At 42.9% G+C, this 21,716-nt stretch overlaps 1 protein-coding gene and 1 pseudogene across 2 annotated transcripts in view; both read left to right on the forward strand.

The window, feature by feature from the left end:
• The first annotated feature begins 31 nt into the window (after positions 1 to 31).
• On the forward strand, positions 32 to 15,754 carry LOC124022030 (annotated as a pseudogene). The gene is made up of 15 exons (XR_006836332.1): positions 32 to 64; positions 4,200 to 4,283; positions 4,701 to 4,849; positions 4,995 to 5,042; positions 5,812 to 5,828; positions 5,973 to 6,029; positions 8,949 to 9,073; positions 9,483 to 9,580; positions 9,683 to 9,740; positions 11,366 to 11,461; positions 11,617 to 11,816; positions 12,074 to 12,154; positions 12,251 to 12,327; positions 12,514 to 12,630; positions 15,299 to 15,754. The product of XR_006836332.1 is annotated as a cytochrome b-c1 complex subunit 2, mitochondrial-like (transcript).
• A 3,843-nt stretch (positions 15,755 to 19,597) lies between these two features.
• mosmoa (modulator of smoothened a) overlaps positions 19,598 to 21,716 on the forward strand; it is a 36,653-nt gene continuing 34,534 nt past the window's right edge. The window contains exon 1 of the mRNA XM_046337080.1: positions 19,598 to 20,661. Within this exon, the coding sequence (XP_046193036.1) occupies positions 20,556 to 20,661 (106 nt within the window). The 5' untranslated portion in view covers positions 19,598 to 20,555. The remainder of the gene's footprint in view (positions 20,662 to 21,716) is intronic.

The following is a 21,716-nucleotide window of genomic DNA, read 5'->3' on the forward strand; positions in this document are numbered from 1 at the left end:
TTACTGCTGCTGAAGGAGAGAAACCCGAGTCATGAAAGGGATCCGAACTCTAAATAAATTATCCGTGAGTCTCGTTACTCTATCCTATTACACGTGTGTTTTATAACTATGTATCATGAGGTTTCGTGCATTCTTTCCGTTGGGGAGTCAATTAGAACCCACCCCGCGGACTCACCGGCTAAGTTGCCAAGGTTGGCTAGTGGAAACGGATGGTTAATTAGCCTGTCGGTTACCGTAGCTAAAGTTAGCTAGGCGCGCTTACTTCTATAATTTTGACCGATAATGTATCCAATCGGTTTCATGAACCTATAATAGCCATTTTTACTTACAAATGGGGCTATGTACTACATTTTACAATGGCATGTTCTCTACTGGCGAATCGCTGGCAGGCTGTATTGCTAGCTAGCTGTCACGTAGCCCATGGTTCCATCCAGCTCAACCCACTGAAGGTCATTTCGGTTCTGCTGGTTTTCAGATCAATCCCACACTGACAATCCAAACCAGGTGACATGCCATGGAACAGTCAATGTCTCAATTCACCGATCAAGTAATCTCATTGCAATGTTGATTGGTAGTGATGGGATTAAGTATCTGGCATTTTTAGCTACGAAGGTCTGACAATAAGCCACCGGCTTTCTCCCGTATTATCTAGTATACTGTTGATTTCTAGGAAGCTTGACAAGTTACTGTTTTGATATTGCCCTGTTTTTGAACAATGTAGTATAGTATATCTGGAGTGCTGCAGAATTCCCAGTGCTACTTGCTAATGCTTGACATCCAAAGCATCAGCATTGAGATGTTTTAATGTGGCCGAACTACTCAGACAGAATTCGCAGTGGCAGCCAAGTGTTTGGTGTCTAGCTCAGCTGTCTGCAGATAGGCTTAGCTGACAAACTCGGCAAAAAAAGAAACGTCCTCTCACTTTCAACTGTTTATTTTCGGCAAACTTAACATATGTTAATACAAATTTACACAACAAGATTCAACAACAGACAAACTGAACAAGTTCCAGACACCAGCGATGGTAGGTTTGTGCCTATAAGTAATGTGGTCGCCAGTGATGTCTGGTGAGGACCTGCCTTACAACAGGCTTACAAGCCCTCAATCCAGCCTCTCTCAACCTATTGCGGACAGTCTGAGCACTGATGGAGGTATTGTGCGTTCCTGGTGTAAATCGGGCAGTTGTTGTTGCCATCCTGTACATGTCCCGCAGGTGTGATGTTTGGATGTACCGATCCTGTGCAGGTGTTGTTACACGTGGTCTGCCACTGCGAGCTGTCCATCCTGTCTCTCTGTAGCACTGTCTTAGCCGTCTCACAGTACGGACATGGCTATTTATTGCCCTGGCCACATCTGCAGTCCTCATGCCTCCTTGCAGCATGCCTAGGCACGTTCACACAGATGAGCAGGGACCCTGGACATCTTTCGTGTCTTAACTGTTCCACAGGCGCATGTTAACTAATTGTTTATGGTTCATTGAACAAGCATGGGAAACCGTGTTTAAACCCTTTACAATGAAGATCTGTGAAGAGTTATTTGGATTTTTACTAATTGTCTTTGAAAGACAGGGTCCTGAAAAAGGGACGTTTCCTTTTTTGCTGAGTTTATTAGCTTCTCAGATATCAGGTTCCAGATTAGTTTAGGTCAGAGGTCTCCAACAGGTTGATTAGCTCGCAGCCCACCTACGAGAAGCTCTCCAAACAATTCTGAAAGTACATACAATTTATCAAATATCAGACACAGCAAGCTCCCAGTTACTATCTAATCAACGCAACATTGACATTATCCAACTCCTGGTTAGCCACTATTGTCTTAAAAAGCCAAACCTAACACTATCTGTCTATTAATTTCCAGCAATAATGCATTTGTCTGTGTGGTGCGTGCGTTTATCCATCACACTATGTGTTGCCAGTTGATATGATAACCATTTTGTGGGTTGACAGAGTTTCCCCAAAACATTTAATTGAGGTTAACTGCAAACTTGGTGCTTCTTCTTTGGTATAATGGCGTTCGCATCAATTATATGTGCATTCTGCCACCTACACTACAAGTTGATAATAAGGCTCTAAAAAGGAGAAAAAAAATGGGGTAAAAAATAAATAAATAAAAATTCCATTCAAACTATCTAATGGAATGTTAATTAAACTAAAGCTTTTCTGTTTGAAGCTGGTCCCTACACAGGCTCAGAAGGATCCTGTGATGGTGGGACATATCCCGGTGACAGTCATCCTTGCAGTGCTTCTGTCATTAAGTCTTGGAGGCCCAAAAACTTATCGTCTGCAGATATAATGATGTCCAGCTTCTTGGGCACTTGTGCAGTACAATTAATAACTGTGGCTATAAATGCTACAAAATACACCTTTTTCACAATAAGTGTATTCAACGTTTGCAACTGGTTGTGGCATATCCACCTCCATATCTTCTTCAGAACTGTGGCCTCTTGCCCCTTCAAAGCTCTTCACAGACTACATCCCTGATCTTTGACACCTCAACCTCTTTCACCCTAACAGGGCACTCAGGGAATTCGGAAATACGATCCCCACCACAGTTACATTTTACATGAAGACTCTTCAATAAGATTTATTCCTTCTGCAAAGACTTGACACAAGGCCAACCTTTTTACACTTCTTGCATTGCATCTGGTTTTGGACGAATGCTGTTACGGCGTATCTTAGGGTGGTATATACTAATTAAACAATAATACATAAACTGTTAATTTTCCCCATTCTCCATGTGTCAAGCGCCGTGTATTAACAACTCCTGGAATTTTTGGCCTAAGATAATGATTATCAATGTCCAATAGGACGACAGAAATAACATTTTACCGGTACCCTGCTCCGAAAATCAAAGCTGTTCACTTCATGCGTCGATATTTTCGCGAGCCACAATGCACACTCCTTTTGCTCTTTAGATACACACAATATCAACACCATACCACTTCTGGTTACTTTGACTGCATCCACTTTTCCCAACGCCGCCTTCACCATCCTCGTGACTTCAAAAGGGTTTCCCAAATCTTTATCCAAAAAACGTACTCCAACAAGGAATGATACATCAGACTCATTTTCCACAACAACTTAAGACCATTTTGTTCCATTCTTGTTCCATTCTTCACTGTTATCCACTAATCTTTCACGCTAACTACTCGATGCGCTTTAATCGACACTTCTGCTTCCGCCATCTCACGGTCCTAGCATATTCCTCACTCACTAGATACGCAATTAAATGGCCAAATGCGCAATTTAAGGGGAATTACACAAAAAATAAATGTATTTTTACATACATAAAAAAAATGTTTTCTCATGTGATTTAACCGTTGACATGGACTCAGAACATCCAATTTCGTTGTTTTTCTATGAACAATTATACTTTTGAAAGTGAAAAACTTAAACATCTAAAACCAGGAAAAATAAAACAGAAAACATAAGTGTACAAGAGTAAGTAGTTCAATAAGAACCCGGAGAAGAGAAGAAAAATGGGCCTATTTGAAAGCTAGAGAAAAATTAGTAGCTTGCTACACTTTTTAAGTAGCTCTCATGCCAGAAAAGGTTGAAGACACCTGTTTTGGTCATTTCTGTGGAAATAACATGAAATGCTTTAATGTGGAAAATGATCTGTAAGACTGCATACTGCAAAAAAAATGAGTAGCTTCTATTTCTCTCTTTCATATTGTTGTCGGGTTGTCTGTACAACCATAATCTCTTCTGACATTAGATGTTTGACTGGGGGTTGGATCGTGTCAGGTCTTTAGGATTTAGCCTTACTACCAATTGAGTTTCCCTACACCTCACCCTTATCTTAACCAAGGTGCTACAGCCAATGTATGATGTGTCTTCTTGGAAGGACAAATAAGAAGGCGGCTTAACATACTACATATTTCAGGTTGGCCTGGCACCCAGTGAGTCTACCCTCAGAGTGGACTAAATATCATCAAGCAAACCCACTGCTCTAGTCTAGACCAGGCTCAGAATTCATCTCCCATCTTTAGGTCTAGAGGAAGCTGCTCGTATCACAAAACATCCTCCTAAACAAAACCTGTTATTATGGTCATTAGAAGTCATTTGACTGGGGTCATTTGAGGACAGAAGGAAATCTAGATCCCTCCACATGAACTGAATAGTGTATCATATTGTAATTCCCTAGCTGAGGAAGTGCTGGTGAGTGTTTGTTGACATGATTTTTATAATTTCCCTCCCCAGATACGATGCTATGCAGCCAGGAGGAGTGATGTCCTCACTGAGCCCTTGGCTGGCCTGAAGGCTGGGGTGGCCCTGCCCCCCAGAGTGTACAGGTATGTCATAGAGGCCAAGACGTTTTCACATGGGATCACAGGAAGAACTCTGGGCCCTAGTTGTAGCCCAAACTGGGGTGTGGAGTTTTTCTTGATGGGTCCTTGCATGGCGTGTCAGGGATGAGGATGTGCTCTACTCTATGGCTAAGCATTGTGATTATGTTCATGTGTAGACTTGTTTTAGGTACTACCATGCACACACTTTTACATACTGTGTAGACATATTTTTCCCTCCATATTGGAAAATTAACTTTTGGTTGTGTAGTTGATCACAAGAACTTTACCTCAGTTGAACAGAATGCAATGTTTACTCTTACTCACTCTGCAGTTTCCAAAACAAAAATGCTGCCAGTCTCATGTGTGTTCCAGCTGTGACATCATGACTCTCCCTCCCTGTATTCTCTACTAGGTGTCCAAGCTGCCCAACGGTCTAGTGATTGCGTCGTTGGAGAACTACTCTCCGTGTCCAGTGTGGGTGTGTTTGTTAAAGCAGGCACTCGTTATGAGACTGTGGAGAACCAGGGAGTCAGTCATGTCCTGCGGTTGGCAGCCAACCTGGTAAGTCCCAGTGGTTTTATGAATGGATTGATCTCTTTGACTTGTGAATGACTTCAACAATAAGGGCAATTTCCATCACAACTACACTGTTTTTTGGTAAGTCCTTAAGTTAATGAATGAACACTGTCACTGTTGTTGTTTTCAGACTACTAAGGGAGCGTCTGCGTTCAGGATCTGTCGTGGTGTGGAGGCAGTGGGGGTAGTCTGAGGTCAGTGAGTATGGAGAGTACAGCACTATGTCCCCTCCCTCCCTGTCCCCTAACCCCATTTTTGTCCTCACGCAGAGTATATGTTATACTGTTTCCTATCTCCACATACACTCTGTATGTTACGATATACCCTCTGTTACCCTGTATGGCTCAGTTGGTAGAGCATGGTGCTTGTACCGCCAGGGTTGTGGGTTCGATTCTCGGGGCCAACCATAAGTAAAATGTATATACGCATGACTGTAAGTCGCTTTGGATAAAAGCGTCTGCTAAATGGAATATTATTATTTTATTATACACTTGTGTTGTGTACCCCTCCCCTCCTTGTCCCTTATTTCTTCTGTGTCCCCGCCTGACTTGCCGTAAATAAACGTAAATGTAGGAGGCAGTGAAACGTTAACACCAACTTCAACACCCATACCTTACACAAGCTATAGCTTCACTACATTATAGATGCACACACATACAGTTGCCCTCGAGTCAACAGGGGGCTCACGTTTTAGGATAGAGCAGAATGAACAAGATGAGAGATGCACAGAGTCACATGCAGGTTGACATTTATTGGGATGAATCTTGTCCTGGGGGCAAAGCTAAGTGTTCCGCTAGATGGGCCAGCTGCAAAGTTAAAATTGGCTATATCGTAAACAAAGTTATGAAAACAAAAATGTGTTGTTTTTTCCCCGTCTCAATTTAAGGTTAGCAGTATGGTTAAGTTTAGGTTTGAAATCAGATTTTATGACTTTGTGGCTGTGCCAGCTAGGGACCACCCTCCAGTACATTAATCATCCCAGTAAATGCCAATCTGTACACACAGCACAAGAATGTTTCTATTTTCACCTCATTCCAAAGCAATGTGCATCATAGCTAGTCTAGTCTGGAGGATGTAGCTAACATGTCTGTTTTCTGTATGTCCGCAGCGTAACGTCATCGAGGGAGACCATGGTTTACTCTGTGGAGTGTTTGAGAGACCACTTGTAAGTACCCTTACTACCGCAGCCAGACTCCCTCAAAGTGTGTGGGTTTACTTTGGTGTTGAATTGATGGATGAGGAAACTTGAATTACGGACACGTTGTATGCGAGGACAGGGTTGATTCATGGTGTAATTAGCTCCTGTGTTTCTTATATATTTATCATAGAGGCTTCCCATAGGGCAACTTGAGATCATCTTGATTCATCATCTACTGTGGCAAGAAACAGTATGTGAACCCTTTGGAATTACCTGGATTTCTGCATAAATTGGTCATCAAATTTGATCTGATTTTCACGTAGTGTGCTTAAACTAATAACACACAAATTATTGTATTTTTCTTGTCTATATTGAATATATAAATTAAACATTCAGTGTAGGGTGGAAAAAGTATGTGAACCCCTAGGTTAATGACTTCTCCAAAAGCTAATAGGAGTCAGGAGTCTGCTAACCTGGAGTCCAATCAATGAGACAAGATTGGAGATGTTGGTTAAGGCTACCTTGCCCTATAAAAACCACTTACAAAATTTGAGTTTGCTATTCACAAGAAGCATCGCCTGATGTGAACCATGCCTCGAACAAAAGAGATCTCAGAAAAATGGTTGACTTACATAAAGCTGGAAAGGGTTACAAAATTAGCTCTAAAAGCCTTGATGTTCATCAGTCCACGGTAAGACAAATTGTCTATAAAAGTTCAGCACTGTTGTTACTCTCCCTCGAAGTGACCGTCCTGCGAAGATGACTGCAAAGAGCACAGTGCAGAATGCTCAATGAGGTTAATTAAGAAGAATCCTAGAGTGTCAGCTAAAGACTTACAGAAGCTCTGACGAGTCTACGATACATAAAACACTAAACAAGAATGGTGTTCATAGGAGGACACCACGGAAGAAGCCACTGCTGTCCAAAAAAACACTGCTGCACATCTGAAGTTTGCAAAAGTGCACCTGGATGTTCCACAGCGCTACTGGCAAAATATTCTGTGGACAGATGAAACTACAGTTGAGTTGTTTGGAAGGAACACACAACACTTTGGAGAAAAAAAGTCACAGCACACCAACACCAAAACCTCATCCCAACTGTAAAGTATGGTGGAGGGAGCATCATGGTTTGAGGCTGCTTTGCTGCCTCAGGGCCTGGACTGCTTGCTAAAATCGACGGAAAAATGAATTCCCAAGTTTATCAAGACATTTTGCAGGATATTAGGCTATCTGTCAGCCAATTGAAGCTCAACAGAAGTTGGGTGACGCAACAGGACAACGACCCAAAACACAGAAGTAAATCAACAATAGAATGGCCACATCCTGACTGATGGCAGCCCATACTTGCATAATCAATGCTTGGACTTTGTCAGAATTTGTGGGTTTTTGTTTGTCCACCCGCCTCTTGAGGGATTAAGGTCTGGGGAGTTTCCTGGCCATGGACCCAAAATATCAATGTTTTGTTCCCCGAGCCACTTAGTTATCACTTTTGCCTTGCTCCATCATGCTGGAAAAGGCATTGTTCGTCACCAAACTGTTCCTGGATGGTTGGGAGAAGTTGCCCTGGGGGGATGTGTTGGTACCGTTCTTTATTCATGGCTGTGTTCTTAGGCAAAATTGTGAGTGAGTGAGCCCACTTCCTTGGCTGAAAAGCAACCCCACACATGAATGGTCTCAGGATGCTTTACTGTTGGCATGCCACAGGACTGATGGTAGCGCTCGCCTTGTCTTCTCCGGACAAGCTTTTTCTGATGCCCCAAACAATCGGAAAGGGGATTCGTCAGAGAAAATGACTACCCCAGTCCTCAGCAGTCCAATCCCTGTACCTTTTGCAGAATATCAGTCTGTCCCTGATGTTTTTCCTGGAGTTAAGTGGCTTCTTTTGCTGCCCTTGACACCAGGCCACCCTCCAAAAGCCTTTGCCTCATTGTGCGTGCAGATGCACTCACACCTGCCTGCTGCCATTCCTGAGCAAGCTCTGTACTGGTGGTGCCCTGATCCCACAGCTGAATCAACTTTAGGAGACGGTCCTGGCGCTTGCTGGACTTTCTTGGGCGCCCTGAAGCCGCCTTCACAACAATTGAACCACTCTCCTTGAAGTTGTTGATGATCCGATAAATAGTTGATTTAGGTGCAATCTTACTAGCTGCAATATCCTTGCCGTGAAGCCCTTTTTGTGCAAAGCTATGATGACGGCACGTGTTTCCTTGGAGGTAACCATGGTTGACAGAGGAAGAACAATGATTCCAAGCACCACCCTCCTTTTGAAGCTTTCAGTCTGTTATTCAAACTCAATCAGCATGACAGAGTGATCTCCAGCCTTGTCCTCGTCAACACTCACACCTGTGTTAACGAGAGAATCACTGACATGTCAGCTGGTCCTTTTGTGGCAGGGCTGAAATGCAGTGGAAATTGTTTTTGGGGTATTCAGTTCATTTGCATGGCAAAGAGGGACTTTGCAATTAATTGCAATTCATCTGATCACTCTTAACATTCTGGAGTTCATGCAAATTGCCATCATACAAACTGAGGCAGCAGACTTTGTTAAAATTAATATTTGTGTCATTCTCAACTTTTGGCCACGACTGTACAGAAAATGTTTGTTTGAGATTATTGCTGCTAAAGAAGGGTCAACCAGTTATTAAATCCAAGGGTTCACATACTTTTCCCACCGTGCACTGTGAATGTTTACACAGTGTGTTCAATAAAGACATGAACACTTCTAATTGTTTGTGTGTTATTAGTTTAAGCAGACTGTGTTTGTCTATTGTTGTGACTTAGATGAAGATCAGATCAAATTTGATGACCAATTTATGCAGAAATCCAGGTATTTCCAGAGGGTTCACATACTTTTTCTTGCCAATGTATGTTGAGAGTTATGACTGTTGCATTGTCCGTGTGTGTCCATATGTTTGTCTGCCCATCCAACGTCCATCCTTCTCCTCAGAGACACAGTGATTGAGTACCTGATCAACGTGACTATGACCCCAGAGTTCCGGCCATGGGAGGTGGACGACCTGACCTCCAGGGTCAAGGTAGACCGGGCCCTGGCCCACCAGTGTTCACAGATAGGTCAGCAACACTTCCCCTCTATTCACTTTACTTGTTCAGCACGATTGCTCCTTGTTGAATTAATATGTTTTAGGGTAGCCTAGTGGATAGAGCGTTGGACTAGTAACCGAAAGGTTGCAAGTTTGAATCCCCGAGCTGACAAGGTACAAATCTGTCGTTCTGCCCCTGAACAGGCAGTTAACCCACTGTTCCTAGGCCGTCATTGAAAATACGAATTTGTTCTTAACTAACTTGCCTAGTAAAATAAAGGTAAAATAAATAAAATAAAATTATACCAGTAGCATTTTGTTTTAGTATATATTTGTATGCTGCCAATTTTTTTTTCTTTTCTTTTCTAGCATCCTGTTATTAGTTCTCCTTGCCAACACACTGACTGAAATCTTTTGTTATGTGGTTTATTTCTCTGAAGGTGTCATTGAGAAGTTGCATGAAGCTGCTTACAAAAACGCTCTATCCAACTCCCTGTACTGTCCTGACTACATGGTTGGCAAAGTCAGTGGTGAACAGGTAAGACTGTTAATAGCTGTGTTTTTCACTATAGTGCTACCTTGTGTTTGTCACAGCTTAGCTCTCTCTTAAACTCTCTCCTACATCCTTATTCCCCCTCAGCTGCAGTCCTTTGTCCAGAACAATTTCACCAGTGCCAGAATGGCTCTTGTAGGACTAGGTGAGTGTGTCTGGCTGTTAGTCTTTTTGATCCAATGGCACCCTGGGTTCTCCTTAACATGTTGCAGCTCCTTCAGCATGTCTCCGGGGCTGTTCTGATTCCTTGCCCTACCTTTTCCCTGAAGTGTGCAGCCCCTCATGGATTGAAAAGGAATATGGTGGAAACTCACTCTAACCAATGTATTACTTTTAAATCCTTGAGGGGATATTGAGCAAGTGCACACTTCAGGAAGAAGGGTAGGGAATCGGAACAACCCTATTGATTTGGTCACAATAAGGGTCATATCCTTTGAATTAGGCTGACGTAAACACACTCTCCTTCTGTGTGTGTACGTACTGTGTACACATCACATTTCCTTTGGCCTCTGTCCAAACCCTAGAGTTAAAGGCTGTCTAAAGATATGTGGAGTAGAGGTCAGCTGTTCTGCTCCAGTATGACGCACTTTGTGTGACATGACTGCTCTCTGGTATGTACAAGTGATAGGAAATAAATTGCTAGTTACATATTGAGATATTATTTTTGACGATATCGTATAGTTTTGATAATATTGCAATATTAATTTTGCGCTTGTTGGCGGTACCTGCCCCAAAACTTGTTCTCCCATCTTCTTTTTAAATAGGGAGCCAATTTGTTTTCAGCACTTACATTACCTGTCGAACATCTCATTCCAGAATCATGGTTAATAATATGGAGTTGGTCCCCCCTTTGCTGCTATAACAGCCTCCACTCTTCTGGGAAGGCTTTCCACTAGATGTTGAAACATTGCTGCGGGGACTTGCTTCCATTTAGCCACAAGAGCATTAGTGAGATCGGACACTGATGTTGGGCGATTAGGCCTGGCTTGCAGTTGGCGTTCCAAGTCACCCCAAATGTGTTTGATGGGGTTGAGGTCAGGGCTCTGTGTAGGCCATTCAAGTTCTTCCACACCGATCTCAACAAACTATTTCTTTATGGATCTCGCTTTGTGCACTGTTACCACAAAGTTGGATGCACAGAATCGTTTGGAATGTCATTGTATGCTGTAGCGTTAAGATTTCCCTTCACTGGAACTAAGGGGCCCGAACCATGAAAAACATTCTACTGCCAATGTTTGTCTATGGCGATTGCATGACTGTGTGCTCAATTTTTACACCTTTTACACAGTAGCTGAATCCACTAAGTTGAAGGGGTGTCCACATACTTTTAGCCATGTAGTATATTTCCCTTACTGATCAAAAGTAATTCTCATGGCTCTCTCTTATCCCTCGGCAGCAGACATATTGTGAGCAAAATATATATTGAATCGAAATAAAATCACAGTATCGAATCGCAATACATATAGAACGACATTACATATCGCTTCAGCACGTAAGTATGGTGATAATATCGTGGGGTCCCTGGCAATTCCCGGCCCTAGTATGTACCCCTGTGTAAAACACTGAACAGGGCATGTGATGACTGTGTGTGTGTGTGTGTGTGTGTGTGTGTGTGTGTGTGTGTGTGTGTGTGTGTGTGTGTGTGTGTGTGTGTGTGTGTGTGTGTGTGTGTGTGTGTGTGTGTGTGTGTGTGTGTGTGTGTGTGTCTCCTGCTGGCTCTCTGGTGTGTCTTCCAGTGACATGACCCCTGTCTGTGCCGTCTCTCCCCAGGTGTGAATCACTCAGTGCTGAGGCAGGTAGGAGAGCAGTTTCTCAGTGTCCGCAGTGGGGCTGGAGTTGCTGGGGCCAAGGCTGTATACCGCGGAGGTAAGACCCATAGAGAGCCTTAGAAGCAATGCACGCCTAACTGCTGAGCTCTAGTCTGGGCCACTGATTCAGTCAACCCCAGTGTGTGAGCCAAGATGGGTTGTGTGTTTGTACCCTGATGGTGGTTAACCGTGTGTGACTGTGTGTCCCTGCAGGTGAGCTGCGGGTGCAGAACGGGGCCGGTCTGGTCCACTCGCTGATCGCCAGCGAGGGCGGTGTGACTGGATCAGCAGAGGCCAATGCCTTTAGTGTGCTGCAAAGGGTTCTGGGAGCCGGGCCACACGTAAAGAGAGGCTCCAACGTCACCAGCAAACTGAGCCAGGGCATCGCCAATGCAACCACACAGCCCTTCGATGTGAGTAACTTCCCTGTTTGTTGCTACAGTTATTCCTGTGTTGTTGGTTGTGGTCACTACAATATAAATCGATATTCAACATAGCTGAAATTCTACATAACTGGAGTTTTCATGTATGTGACAAATAAAATTTGATTTGATTGTCTAAATTACGCACAGAGAAAAATAAAAGGTTTAGAGGTTAGAAAGCACAATGATCTTGAACTATCTTGTGTACATAAGTTAATCTAATGCTTATTTCTCTGTCTCCTATTCAGGCCACAGCCTTCAATGCCACATACGCTGACTCTGGACTCTTTGGAGTCTACTCCATCGCCCAAGCCGACTCCGCAGGAGAGGTGAGCACACAATAATGCAGTAGTAACATAAGAACGTGTTAGAACCTGATATATGTTGATAAGTGACTTCCTAACAGTGACTGTCCCTCTATACAGGTGATAAAAGCTGCAATCGCCCAGGTGACAGGGGTTGCGAAGGGAGGCGTGTCCGAGGACGATGTCACCAGAGCAAAGTGAGTTCATTAAACAACATGGCTCATTAACTGGACATGAAACTTGGTGCTGTCTCTGTGGTTTTATTTTGATTTAACCTTTAACCAAGCCAGTCAGTTAATAACAAATTATTATTTACATTGATGGCCTAAAATAACTTCTTGCCCTGATTTGACCTTTGACCCTTTCCCCCTCTTACCTGGTAGGAAGCAGTTGAAAGCTGAGTACCTGATGTCCATGGAGAGTTCCGAGGGCCTGCTGGAGGAGATGGGGGCCCAGGCTCTATCCAGCGGAGCCTACCACTCACCAGAGACAGTTACAGTGTCAGCCACGCAGACCCAGAGTACACTTCAACATTCACTACTGCTAGGTCAAGAAGGTATTATAGGCCATCAATGTAAATAAGAATTTGTTATTAACTGACTGGATTGGTTAAAGGTTAAATAAAAATAAAACCACAGAGACAGCACCAAGTTTCATGTCCACTTAATGAGCTATGTTGTTTAGTGAACTCACTTTGCTCTGGTGACATCGTCCTCGGACACGCCTCCCTTCAACCCCTGTCACCTGGGCGATTGCAGCTTTGATCACCTGTATAGAGGGACAGTCAGTTAGGGACAGTCACTTATCAACATATATCAGGTATTATAGGCCATCAATGTAAATAAGAATTTGTTATTAACTGACTGGATTAAGTGTCATAAGTGTCATAAGTGTCATTAACTGTCATAAGTGTGTGTATGTATGTATGTATGTATATATATACATATACACACACACACAGTTGAAGTCGGAAGTTTACATACACTTAAGTTGGAGTCATTAAAACTTGTTTTTCAACAACTCCACAAATTTCTTGTTAACAAACTATAGCTTTGGCAAGTCTGTTAGGACATCTACTTTGTGCATGACAAAGTCATGGCATGGCTTTAGAAGCTTCTGATAGGCTAATTGACATCATTTGAGTCAATTGGAAGTGTACCTGTGGATCTATTTCAAGGCCTACCTTCAAACTCAGTGCTTCTTTGCTTGACATCATGGGAAAATCAAGACATCAGCCAAGACCTCAGAAAATAAATTGTAGACCTCCACATGTCTGGTTCATCTTTGGGAGTAATTTCCGAAAGCCTGAATGTAACACGTTCATCTGTACAAACAATAGTATGTAAGTATAAACAACATGGGACCACGCAGCTGTCATACCGCTCAGGAAGGAGACGCGTTCTGTCTCCTAGAGATGAACATACTTTGGTGCAAAAAGTGCAAATCAATCCCAGAACAGCAGCAAAGGACCATGTCAAGATACTGGAGGAAACGGATACAAAAATATCAATATCCACAGTAAAACAAGTCCCATATTGACATAACCCGAAAGGGCCGCTCAGCAAGGAAGAAGCAACTGCTCCAAAACCGCCTTAAAAAAGCCAGACTACGGTTTGCATCTGCACATGGGGACAAAGATCATACTTTTTGAGAAATGTGCTCTGGTCTGATAAAACAAAAATAGAACTGTTTGGCCATAATGACCATCGTTATGTTTGGAGGAAAAAGGGGAAGGCTTACAAGCCGAAGAACACCATCCCAACCGTGAAACACGGGGGTGGCAGCATTATTGTGTGGGGGTGCTTTGCTGCAGGAGGGACTGGTGCTCTTTGCAAAATAGATGGCCTCATGAGGATGGAAAATTATGTGGATACATTGAAGCAACATCTCAAGACATCAGTCAGGAAGTTAAAGCTTTGTTGCAAATGGGTCTTCAGAATGGACAATGACCCCAAGCATACTTTTAAAGTTGTGGCAAAATGGCTTACGGACAACCAAGTCAAGGTATTGGAATGGCCATCACAAAGCCCTGACCTCAATCCTATAGAACATTTGTGTGCAGAACTGAAAAGGCGTGTGCTAGCGAGCTGGTCTACAAACCTGACTCGGTTACATCAGCTCTGTCAGGAGGAATGGGCCAAAATTCACCCAACTTATTGTGGGAAGGTTGTGGAAGGCTACCTGAAATGTTTTACCAAAGTTAAACAATTTAAAGGCAATACTACCAAATACTAATGGAGTGTATGTAAACTTCTGACCCACTGGGAATGTGATGAAAGAAATAAAAGCAAAAATAAATCATTCTCTACTATTATTCTGACATTTCATTCTTAAAATAAAGTAGTGATCCTAACTGACCTAAAACAGGGCATTTTTAAATTTCAGGAATTGTGAAACTGAGTTTTAATGTATTTTGCTAAGGTGTATGTAAACTTCCGACTTCAACTAAGTGTGTAAAACATTAGGAACACCTTCCTAATATTGAGTTGCACCCCCCTTTGCCCTCAGAACAGCTTCAATTCATCGAGCATGGACTCCACTAGGTGTCGAAAGCGTTCCACAGGGATGCTGGCCCATGTTGACTCCAATGCTTCCCAGAGTTGTGTCAATTGGCTGGATGTCCTTTGGGTGGTGGACCATTCTTGATACACACGGGAAACTGAGTGTGAAACACAGCAGCGTTTCAGTTCTGGACACTTAAATTGGTGTGCCTGGCACCTACTACCATATCCTGCTCAAAGGCTCTTAAATATTTTGTCTTGCCCTTTCACCCTCTGAATGGCACGCATACACAATCCATGTCTCAAGGCTTAAAAATCCTTCTTTAACCTGTCTCCTTTCCTTCATATACACTGATTTGAAGTGGATTTAACAGGTGACATAAATAAGTGATCATTGCTTTCACCTGCTCAGTCTATCATGGAAAGAACAGGGGTTCCTAATGTTTTGTACACTGTGTATGCCTGTGAATATTTATGGTGAATATATTGCCCCCTTGGCTATGGGGGTTGCTGTCTGTATGTGCCCCTAAATCCTTCCTTTCCCTCTGTCTATCTTCCAAACTATACCTCCATCTGTCCTATAAAATAATAATGTTTGGGTAAAGTGATCGGAATACCATTCTCCAAGTAAAAAATAAAGGGGGAAAAAAATATAAAAATTTTCAAGACTGATTTTTGTGTGCATCCTACATTTACATTTATTTATAGCAGATCAGCTGGGGACACAGAAGGGAAATAAGGGACAATGTGATAAGTGTATTATTTTGTTTTTCCAGGCTGCGAGAAAGTTTGTGGACGGCAAGAAATCGATGGCAGCTAGTGGACACCTCACCAACACACCCTTCGTGGATGAATTGTGAAAAGAAATCAACCATAAACAATGAAACAGTTATTTAACATTTTAACCTGGGCAGGTTGTGCCTGGCTGCTTACTCCAGAAAAAGGAACCTGGTTCTGATATGAAGCCCATGACTTCATCTCACAGCAAACGATAATCCTTTGTTAACAAATCATGTTAAAGTTTGTTCTGCAATAATTGTACACAGGTATCAGGAATAATTATGCTTTTTGTTGTCAATATCTCTGTATATTTGATGTAAATTCATTAAATGGTCTATCTACAGTAATGGCAGTCTGATTTGATCACCAAGATGAATGTGAGTAATGATATATCTTTGTTATTCCGCCCAGCTGCTGCAGGGGGAGACGAAGAGCCTTGAAAATCTGTTGGAGCTGCTACATCAGCAAAAATGTTGCATCTAGTGTAGCAGCCAAGTATGTTAGAATGAGGGGAAATTGTGGGGGTATTGTTTATCAAAAATATAAACGCAACACGTTTCATGAGCTAAAATAAAAGATCCCAGAAATGTTCCATATGCACAAAAAGCTCATTTCTCTCAAATTGTGCACACAATAGTAGTGAGCATTTCTCATTTGCGAAGATAATTCATCCACCTGACAGGTGTGGCATATCAAGAAGCTGATTAAATAGCATGATCATTACACAGGTGCACCTTCTGCTGGGGGCAGTGTAAGTCCACACTAAAATGTGCAGTTTTGTCACACACCACAATGCCACAGATGTCTCAAGTTGAGGGAGCGTGCAATTGGCATGCTGACTGCAAGGTATGTCCAACAGAGCTGTTACCAGAGAATTTAATGTTAATTTCTCTACCATAAGCCACCTCCGTTTTAAAGAATTTGGCAGTACGTCCAACCAGCCTTTCAACCGCAGACCACATGTAGCCAGGACCTCCACATCCGGCTTCTTCACCTGTAGGATCGTTTGGGGGGTCAATTTATTTAAGTTGACTGATTTCTTTCTATGAACTGTAAGTAAACATTTTGAAATTGTTGCATGTTAAGTTTATATTTTTGTTAAGTATATTGATCGATTTGGAGTTTGGTCAAACACGTTATCAAAAATATGGCACAGCAAAAGCAGCTATTAAGAATAACCGCTATGGCTAGAGAGGGGCAAAAAAGGCCTTGATGACTAAACATGACAAATCAATACAGATATCGACTGGGTGTCAGTGACTCATGTATTCAAGGAACGTAGTGAATAATAAAGCTACATATCCATGTGGGTCTATTTAGGTTGAACATGTATTGCCCATTGGAGGTGGTGGAGTGGTGCTTGAATCAGTTATTGACTGACTGTGGTAACAGGGAAATGCACTAATATACCTCATGTGCCATAAATGCCATGAAGGCTATAGTGTGGGGTCCTCTGAGAAAATCTAATCTTATTAAACAAATTAAGAACTTTTTGTCTCTTCAAATTGGTATACATTTTACTAGGATTTATTTTAGTCCTCATTTGGACTAACCTTCCAAGAGTCCTTAAACATTAATACAATTCATAATACATTTGAACATATAACACACTGTCAGCTAAGGACCTCTTCCACCATTAGAATGTGTGTTCATGTCATTCTGCCTGGTCAGCCAGTGGGACCTACAATTGAGTGAATATGAGCACACAGGATATACTTTTCCAAGTTGGGACTCCTGCATATTCTAGTGTCAATTTTGGGTTGAGTTCTGTAAAAGCTTAGATCATACAGGCAAGCAATACAAACTCGGAAAAAGGAAACGTCCCTTTTTCAGGACCCTGTCTTTCAAAGATAATTCATAAAAATCCAAATAACTTCACAGATCTTAATTGTAAAGGGTTTAAACACTGTTTCCTATGCTTGTTCAATGAACCATAAACAATTAATGACCATGCACCTGTGGAACGAACGGGGGGCAATTAAGGTCACAGTTATAAAAACTTAGGACACTAAAGAGGCCTTTCTCCTGACTCTGAAAAACACCAAAATAAAGATGCCCAGGGTCCCTGCTCATATGCGTGAATGTGGAATAGGCATGCTGCAAGGAGGCATGAGGACTGCAGATGTGGCCAGGGAAATAAATTGCAATGTCCGTACTGTGAGACGCCTAAGACAGCGCTACAGGGAGACAGGACGGACAGCTAATCGTCCTCGCAGTGGCAGACCACGTGAAACAACACCTGCATAGGATCGGTACATCCGAACATCACACCTGCGGGACAGGTACAGGATGGCAACAACAACTGCCCGGGTTACACCAGGAACACACAACACCTCCATCAGTACTCAGACTGTCCCCAGGCCTGTTGTAAGGCAGGTCCTCACCAGACATCATTGGCAACAACGTCGCCTATGGGCGCAAACCCACCATCGCTGGACCAGACAGGACTGGCAAAAAGTGCTCTTCACTGACAAGTCACGGTTTTGTCTCACCAGGGGTGATGGTCGGATTCGCGTTTATCGTCGAAGGAATGAGCATTACACCGAGGCCTGTACTCTGGAGCGGGATCGATTTGGAGGTGGAGGGTCTGTCATGGTCTGGGGCAGTGTGTCACAGCATCATCGGACTGAGCTTGTTGTCATTGCAGGCAATCTCAGCGCTGTGCGTTATTGGGAAGACATCCTCCTCCCTCATGTGGTATCCCTCCTGCAGGCTCATCCTGACATGACACCCCAGCATGACAATGCCATCAGCCATACTGCTCGTTCTGTGCGTGATTTCCTCCAGGACAGGAATGTCAGTGTTCTGTCATGGCCAGCGAAAAGCCCAGATCTCAATCCCATTGAGCACATCTGGGACCTGTTGGATCGGAGGGTGAGGGCTAGGGCCATTCCCCCCAGAAATGTCCGGGAACTTGCAGGTGCCTTGGTGGAAGAGTGGGGTAACATTTCACAGCAAGAACTGACAAATCTGGTGCAGTCCATGAGGAGGAGATGCACTGCAGTACTTAATGCAGCCGATGGCCACACCAGATACTGGACTGTTACTTTTGACCCCCCTTTGTTCAGGGACACATTCCATTTCTGTTAGTCACATGTCTGTGCTACTTGTATTCAGTTTATGTCTCAGTTGTTGAATCTTATGTTCATACAAATATTTACACATGTTAAGTTTGCTGAAAATAAACCCAGTTGACAGTGAGAGGACGTTTCTTTTTTTGCTGAGTTTATGAGAACTGGGTGATCTATGTATTCTCTCCAAAGCAGAAGCACATTGGGTAAAAACTGGTTGAATCAAAGTTGTTTCCACATTATTTTAACCAAAAAATGCAATGATGTTGTGGAAAACTGATTGGATTTGCAAATAGTCATCAACTTAAAGGTATTTTGTATTTTACACCTAAATTCAATGACAGGGTGACATGTTTGGTTGATTTCACATTGAATTCACGTTAGTTAACAACTCAACAAAATGTGCATCAAAACAAGATGTTAAACTGACATCTGTGCAGAGTGTGAAGACTCACATTGCTGAGACTGCTGTGTTGAGTGGGTGGGAGGTTACTTTCTGCTGATTGCTTTGCTGCTCTAATGGAATAGTGGAAAGCGCTGACCAGCAAAGTACTGCTATCTGGCACACTCCCTTGATAGATCAGAGGATTTGCTTTGACCTTAACTACAGCATGTGTCAGTGAGAATAAACCTAGGCATCTACACATGCTTTTGTTGGCAAAAATGTGTCACAAAAAAGGTAATCATACAAACATTTCAGACTGTCGTTTTTTCCCCCCATCACTCCTATCTTGGGGACCACTTTTATCTGGTAGAATGGACACTTATTCAAACATGGGATAAGGAGCCTTTGAGTGTTAAAAGGAAAGGCGTTACTTCTTCCTCTGATGAGAATAATAAACCGTTTGATGAATGTCATGTCCTTCTAAATGAGTGGTCTCATCTACCCCCTCTGCATGGTCCCATCTGTCTGAAACGTCTCTCACGCCAACGATCTCGCGAGACGATAGCGAATGCCCCTGTGTGTGTGTGTGTGTGTGTGTGTGTGTGTGTGTGTGTGTGTGTGTGTGTGTGTGTGTGTGTGTGTGTGTGTGTGTGTGTGTGTGTGTGTGTGTGAGAGAGAGAGAGAGAGAGAGAGAGAGAGAGAGAGAGAGAGAGAGAGAGAGAGAGAGAGAGAGAGAGAGAGAGAGAGAGAGAGAGAGAGAGAGAGAGAGAGAGAGAGAGAGAGAGAGAGAGAGAGAGAGCTGTTGTGTCTGTGGAACGCACTGCGTGAGGCACCGTGTTCGGTTGATAGGGGGCCAAGCTAGTGGGCTAATCGGGGAAAACATAATCACCACCTCTCCTAGCGGCTTTAATAATATCGTATTTCCATATAAAGATTATGCGAAAGCCGCCGAGCCTGCTCGAGCTGCCTTGGTTCCTACTTCGCTATGTCGGCACCAGAGCTTGCTAGCTAGCGGTCTATTTACACTACAGATGCTATTCCAGCAGCGGAGAAGGGGGCATGAATAAGCAAGAGGGAGGATGGGTTCTCGTTTTCCTGACGGCTAGCTAGCCTTAGAGCTTCGCTGAAAACAAGGACATACTGAAGGCACAGCATTATTCGATTATTTTGTACCCCTGTCTGACGGAGTTTTGTTCGTGAAATGGTTTAAAGTACTTCTTCAAATGGGGGTTCGGCCGTCAAGCACCCTCTGTGGGTTGTTGTTCGGCACACGGAGTTGGAATGTGGGAAATAGCTAGCTAGGTGGCTAGCTATCCGGCTAGTCTCAATAACCAAATGCTGCTGCTACCGTGCAGATCCGAGCGAGAACACCAGCGACTGGAGACTTGGGCCCTGACGTTGCGCCAGCTCCTTTTGCTTTATCGGAGGAAGATTCGGGTCGAAAAGATGGTCGTTTGAGATGTGATTTTTTTTCCTGTTGCTGCCATGTCCAAATGAATAATGACAGGCTGAACCTCCAAACCAGTTGAATCTCTTTTGAAGGGGGTGAGGTGGACTGATAACTATCTAACGGAAACATATATCTAAAAACTGTATCTCTGAGGTTTACACTCCTTGGTCTTACCTGGAACTCTAAGCCACGTCTTTCATATCTGCTAATTTAAAGTACACAGACTTGAGCTGCAAATATGGATAAATTAACAATTATATCAGGATGTCTGTTTCTGGCAGCGGATATCTTTGCAATCGCAAGCATTGCAAACCCCGACTGGATCAACACAGGCGAATCTGCAGGTAATTGGGGAATTATTGAACTCTTATCTTTGACATTGACCACTGTATTTTCCTTTTAATGTTACAGCATCACTGATGGAATGATTCCCCTTTGCAGATTGTAGGGCTATACGTTATACATTCATTGAAGCCTTTACCTGCTGCTGCATTCACTCTCTAGCAATGTTTACATATCAGCAGGGGTATCTTGTCCTCTCTGCAACTCAGTCGTTTGTCCTATGTTCCTCTGTGATTTGAAACACTGGGCTACTAATCCAAAATAGGGATGCATAATAAATATATAATGTATATATCACATGTAGATATTATTTTAGGCCTATATAATAAGTTATTGCTGATATATTGGGGACACACAAAAATAATTTGATATATGTTGTATTCTCTACTACTCTCTTTCCCATGTATTACATAAGGGCAGTGTTGTAATGATTTCATATTAGCAAGACCAAGAAGCACTACTCAGTCATTTCTTGGCGGCGGTTGTTTATTTAGTAGATAGATCTGTCATCAGAGCAATTGGCCACGTCAATGACCACTTCGAGGTCAATCCTATGGGTCAATCGACAGACTTGATCAACTGTAACAAGTGTTGAATACAGGCTTCCTGCTCGCCTCCCAAATGCCAGTTGGTCTTTTTCTGTTGACAAGCCTCAAAACGTATCCACATGCCATTAATAGGCTGATGCTCTTCTTTGTACCCACCCCCACCCACGATGATGACGGCTTATAGTAGGAACTGGGTCAGGAAGGGTTCATGCACCAATGTGAAACCAATGTAGCCTGTCAGCTGCTGCAGCAGAAGCTATTTGTTTTCATTGCCCTATTTTCTAAGAAGAAAAGGGATGGATGTTTTCAAAACACTGTTTCTGATGTGTGCTCACTGTCTTTATCTTTCAATTGGACTGTGTCCACACACACTCTCACACATCAACTCAAATAAGCCTTCTATGACAATAACATTCATGTTTTGTCTTTTAAAACGACTTGACAATATTGACACCCTTACTGGAAATGAAGCGTAGCTAACTCATGTTCGACAGTAAATAACATTGTAA

Source organism: Oncorhynchus gorbuscha, unplaced genomic scaffold (assembly GCF_021184085.1).
Source record: "Oncorhynchus gorbuscha isolate QuinsamMale2020 ecotype Even-year unplaced genomic scaffold, OgorEven_v1.0 Un_scaffold_1270, whole genome shotgun sequence".
Lineage (NCBI taxonomy): Eukaryota > Metazoa > Chordata > Actinopteri > Salmoniformes > Salmonidae > Oncorhynchus > Oncorhynchus gorbuscha.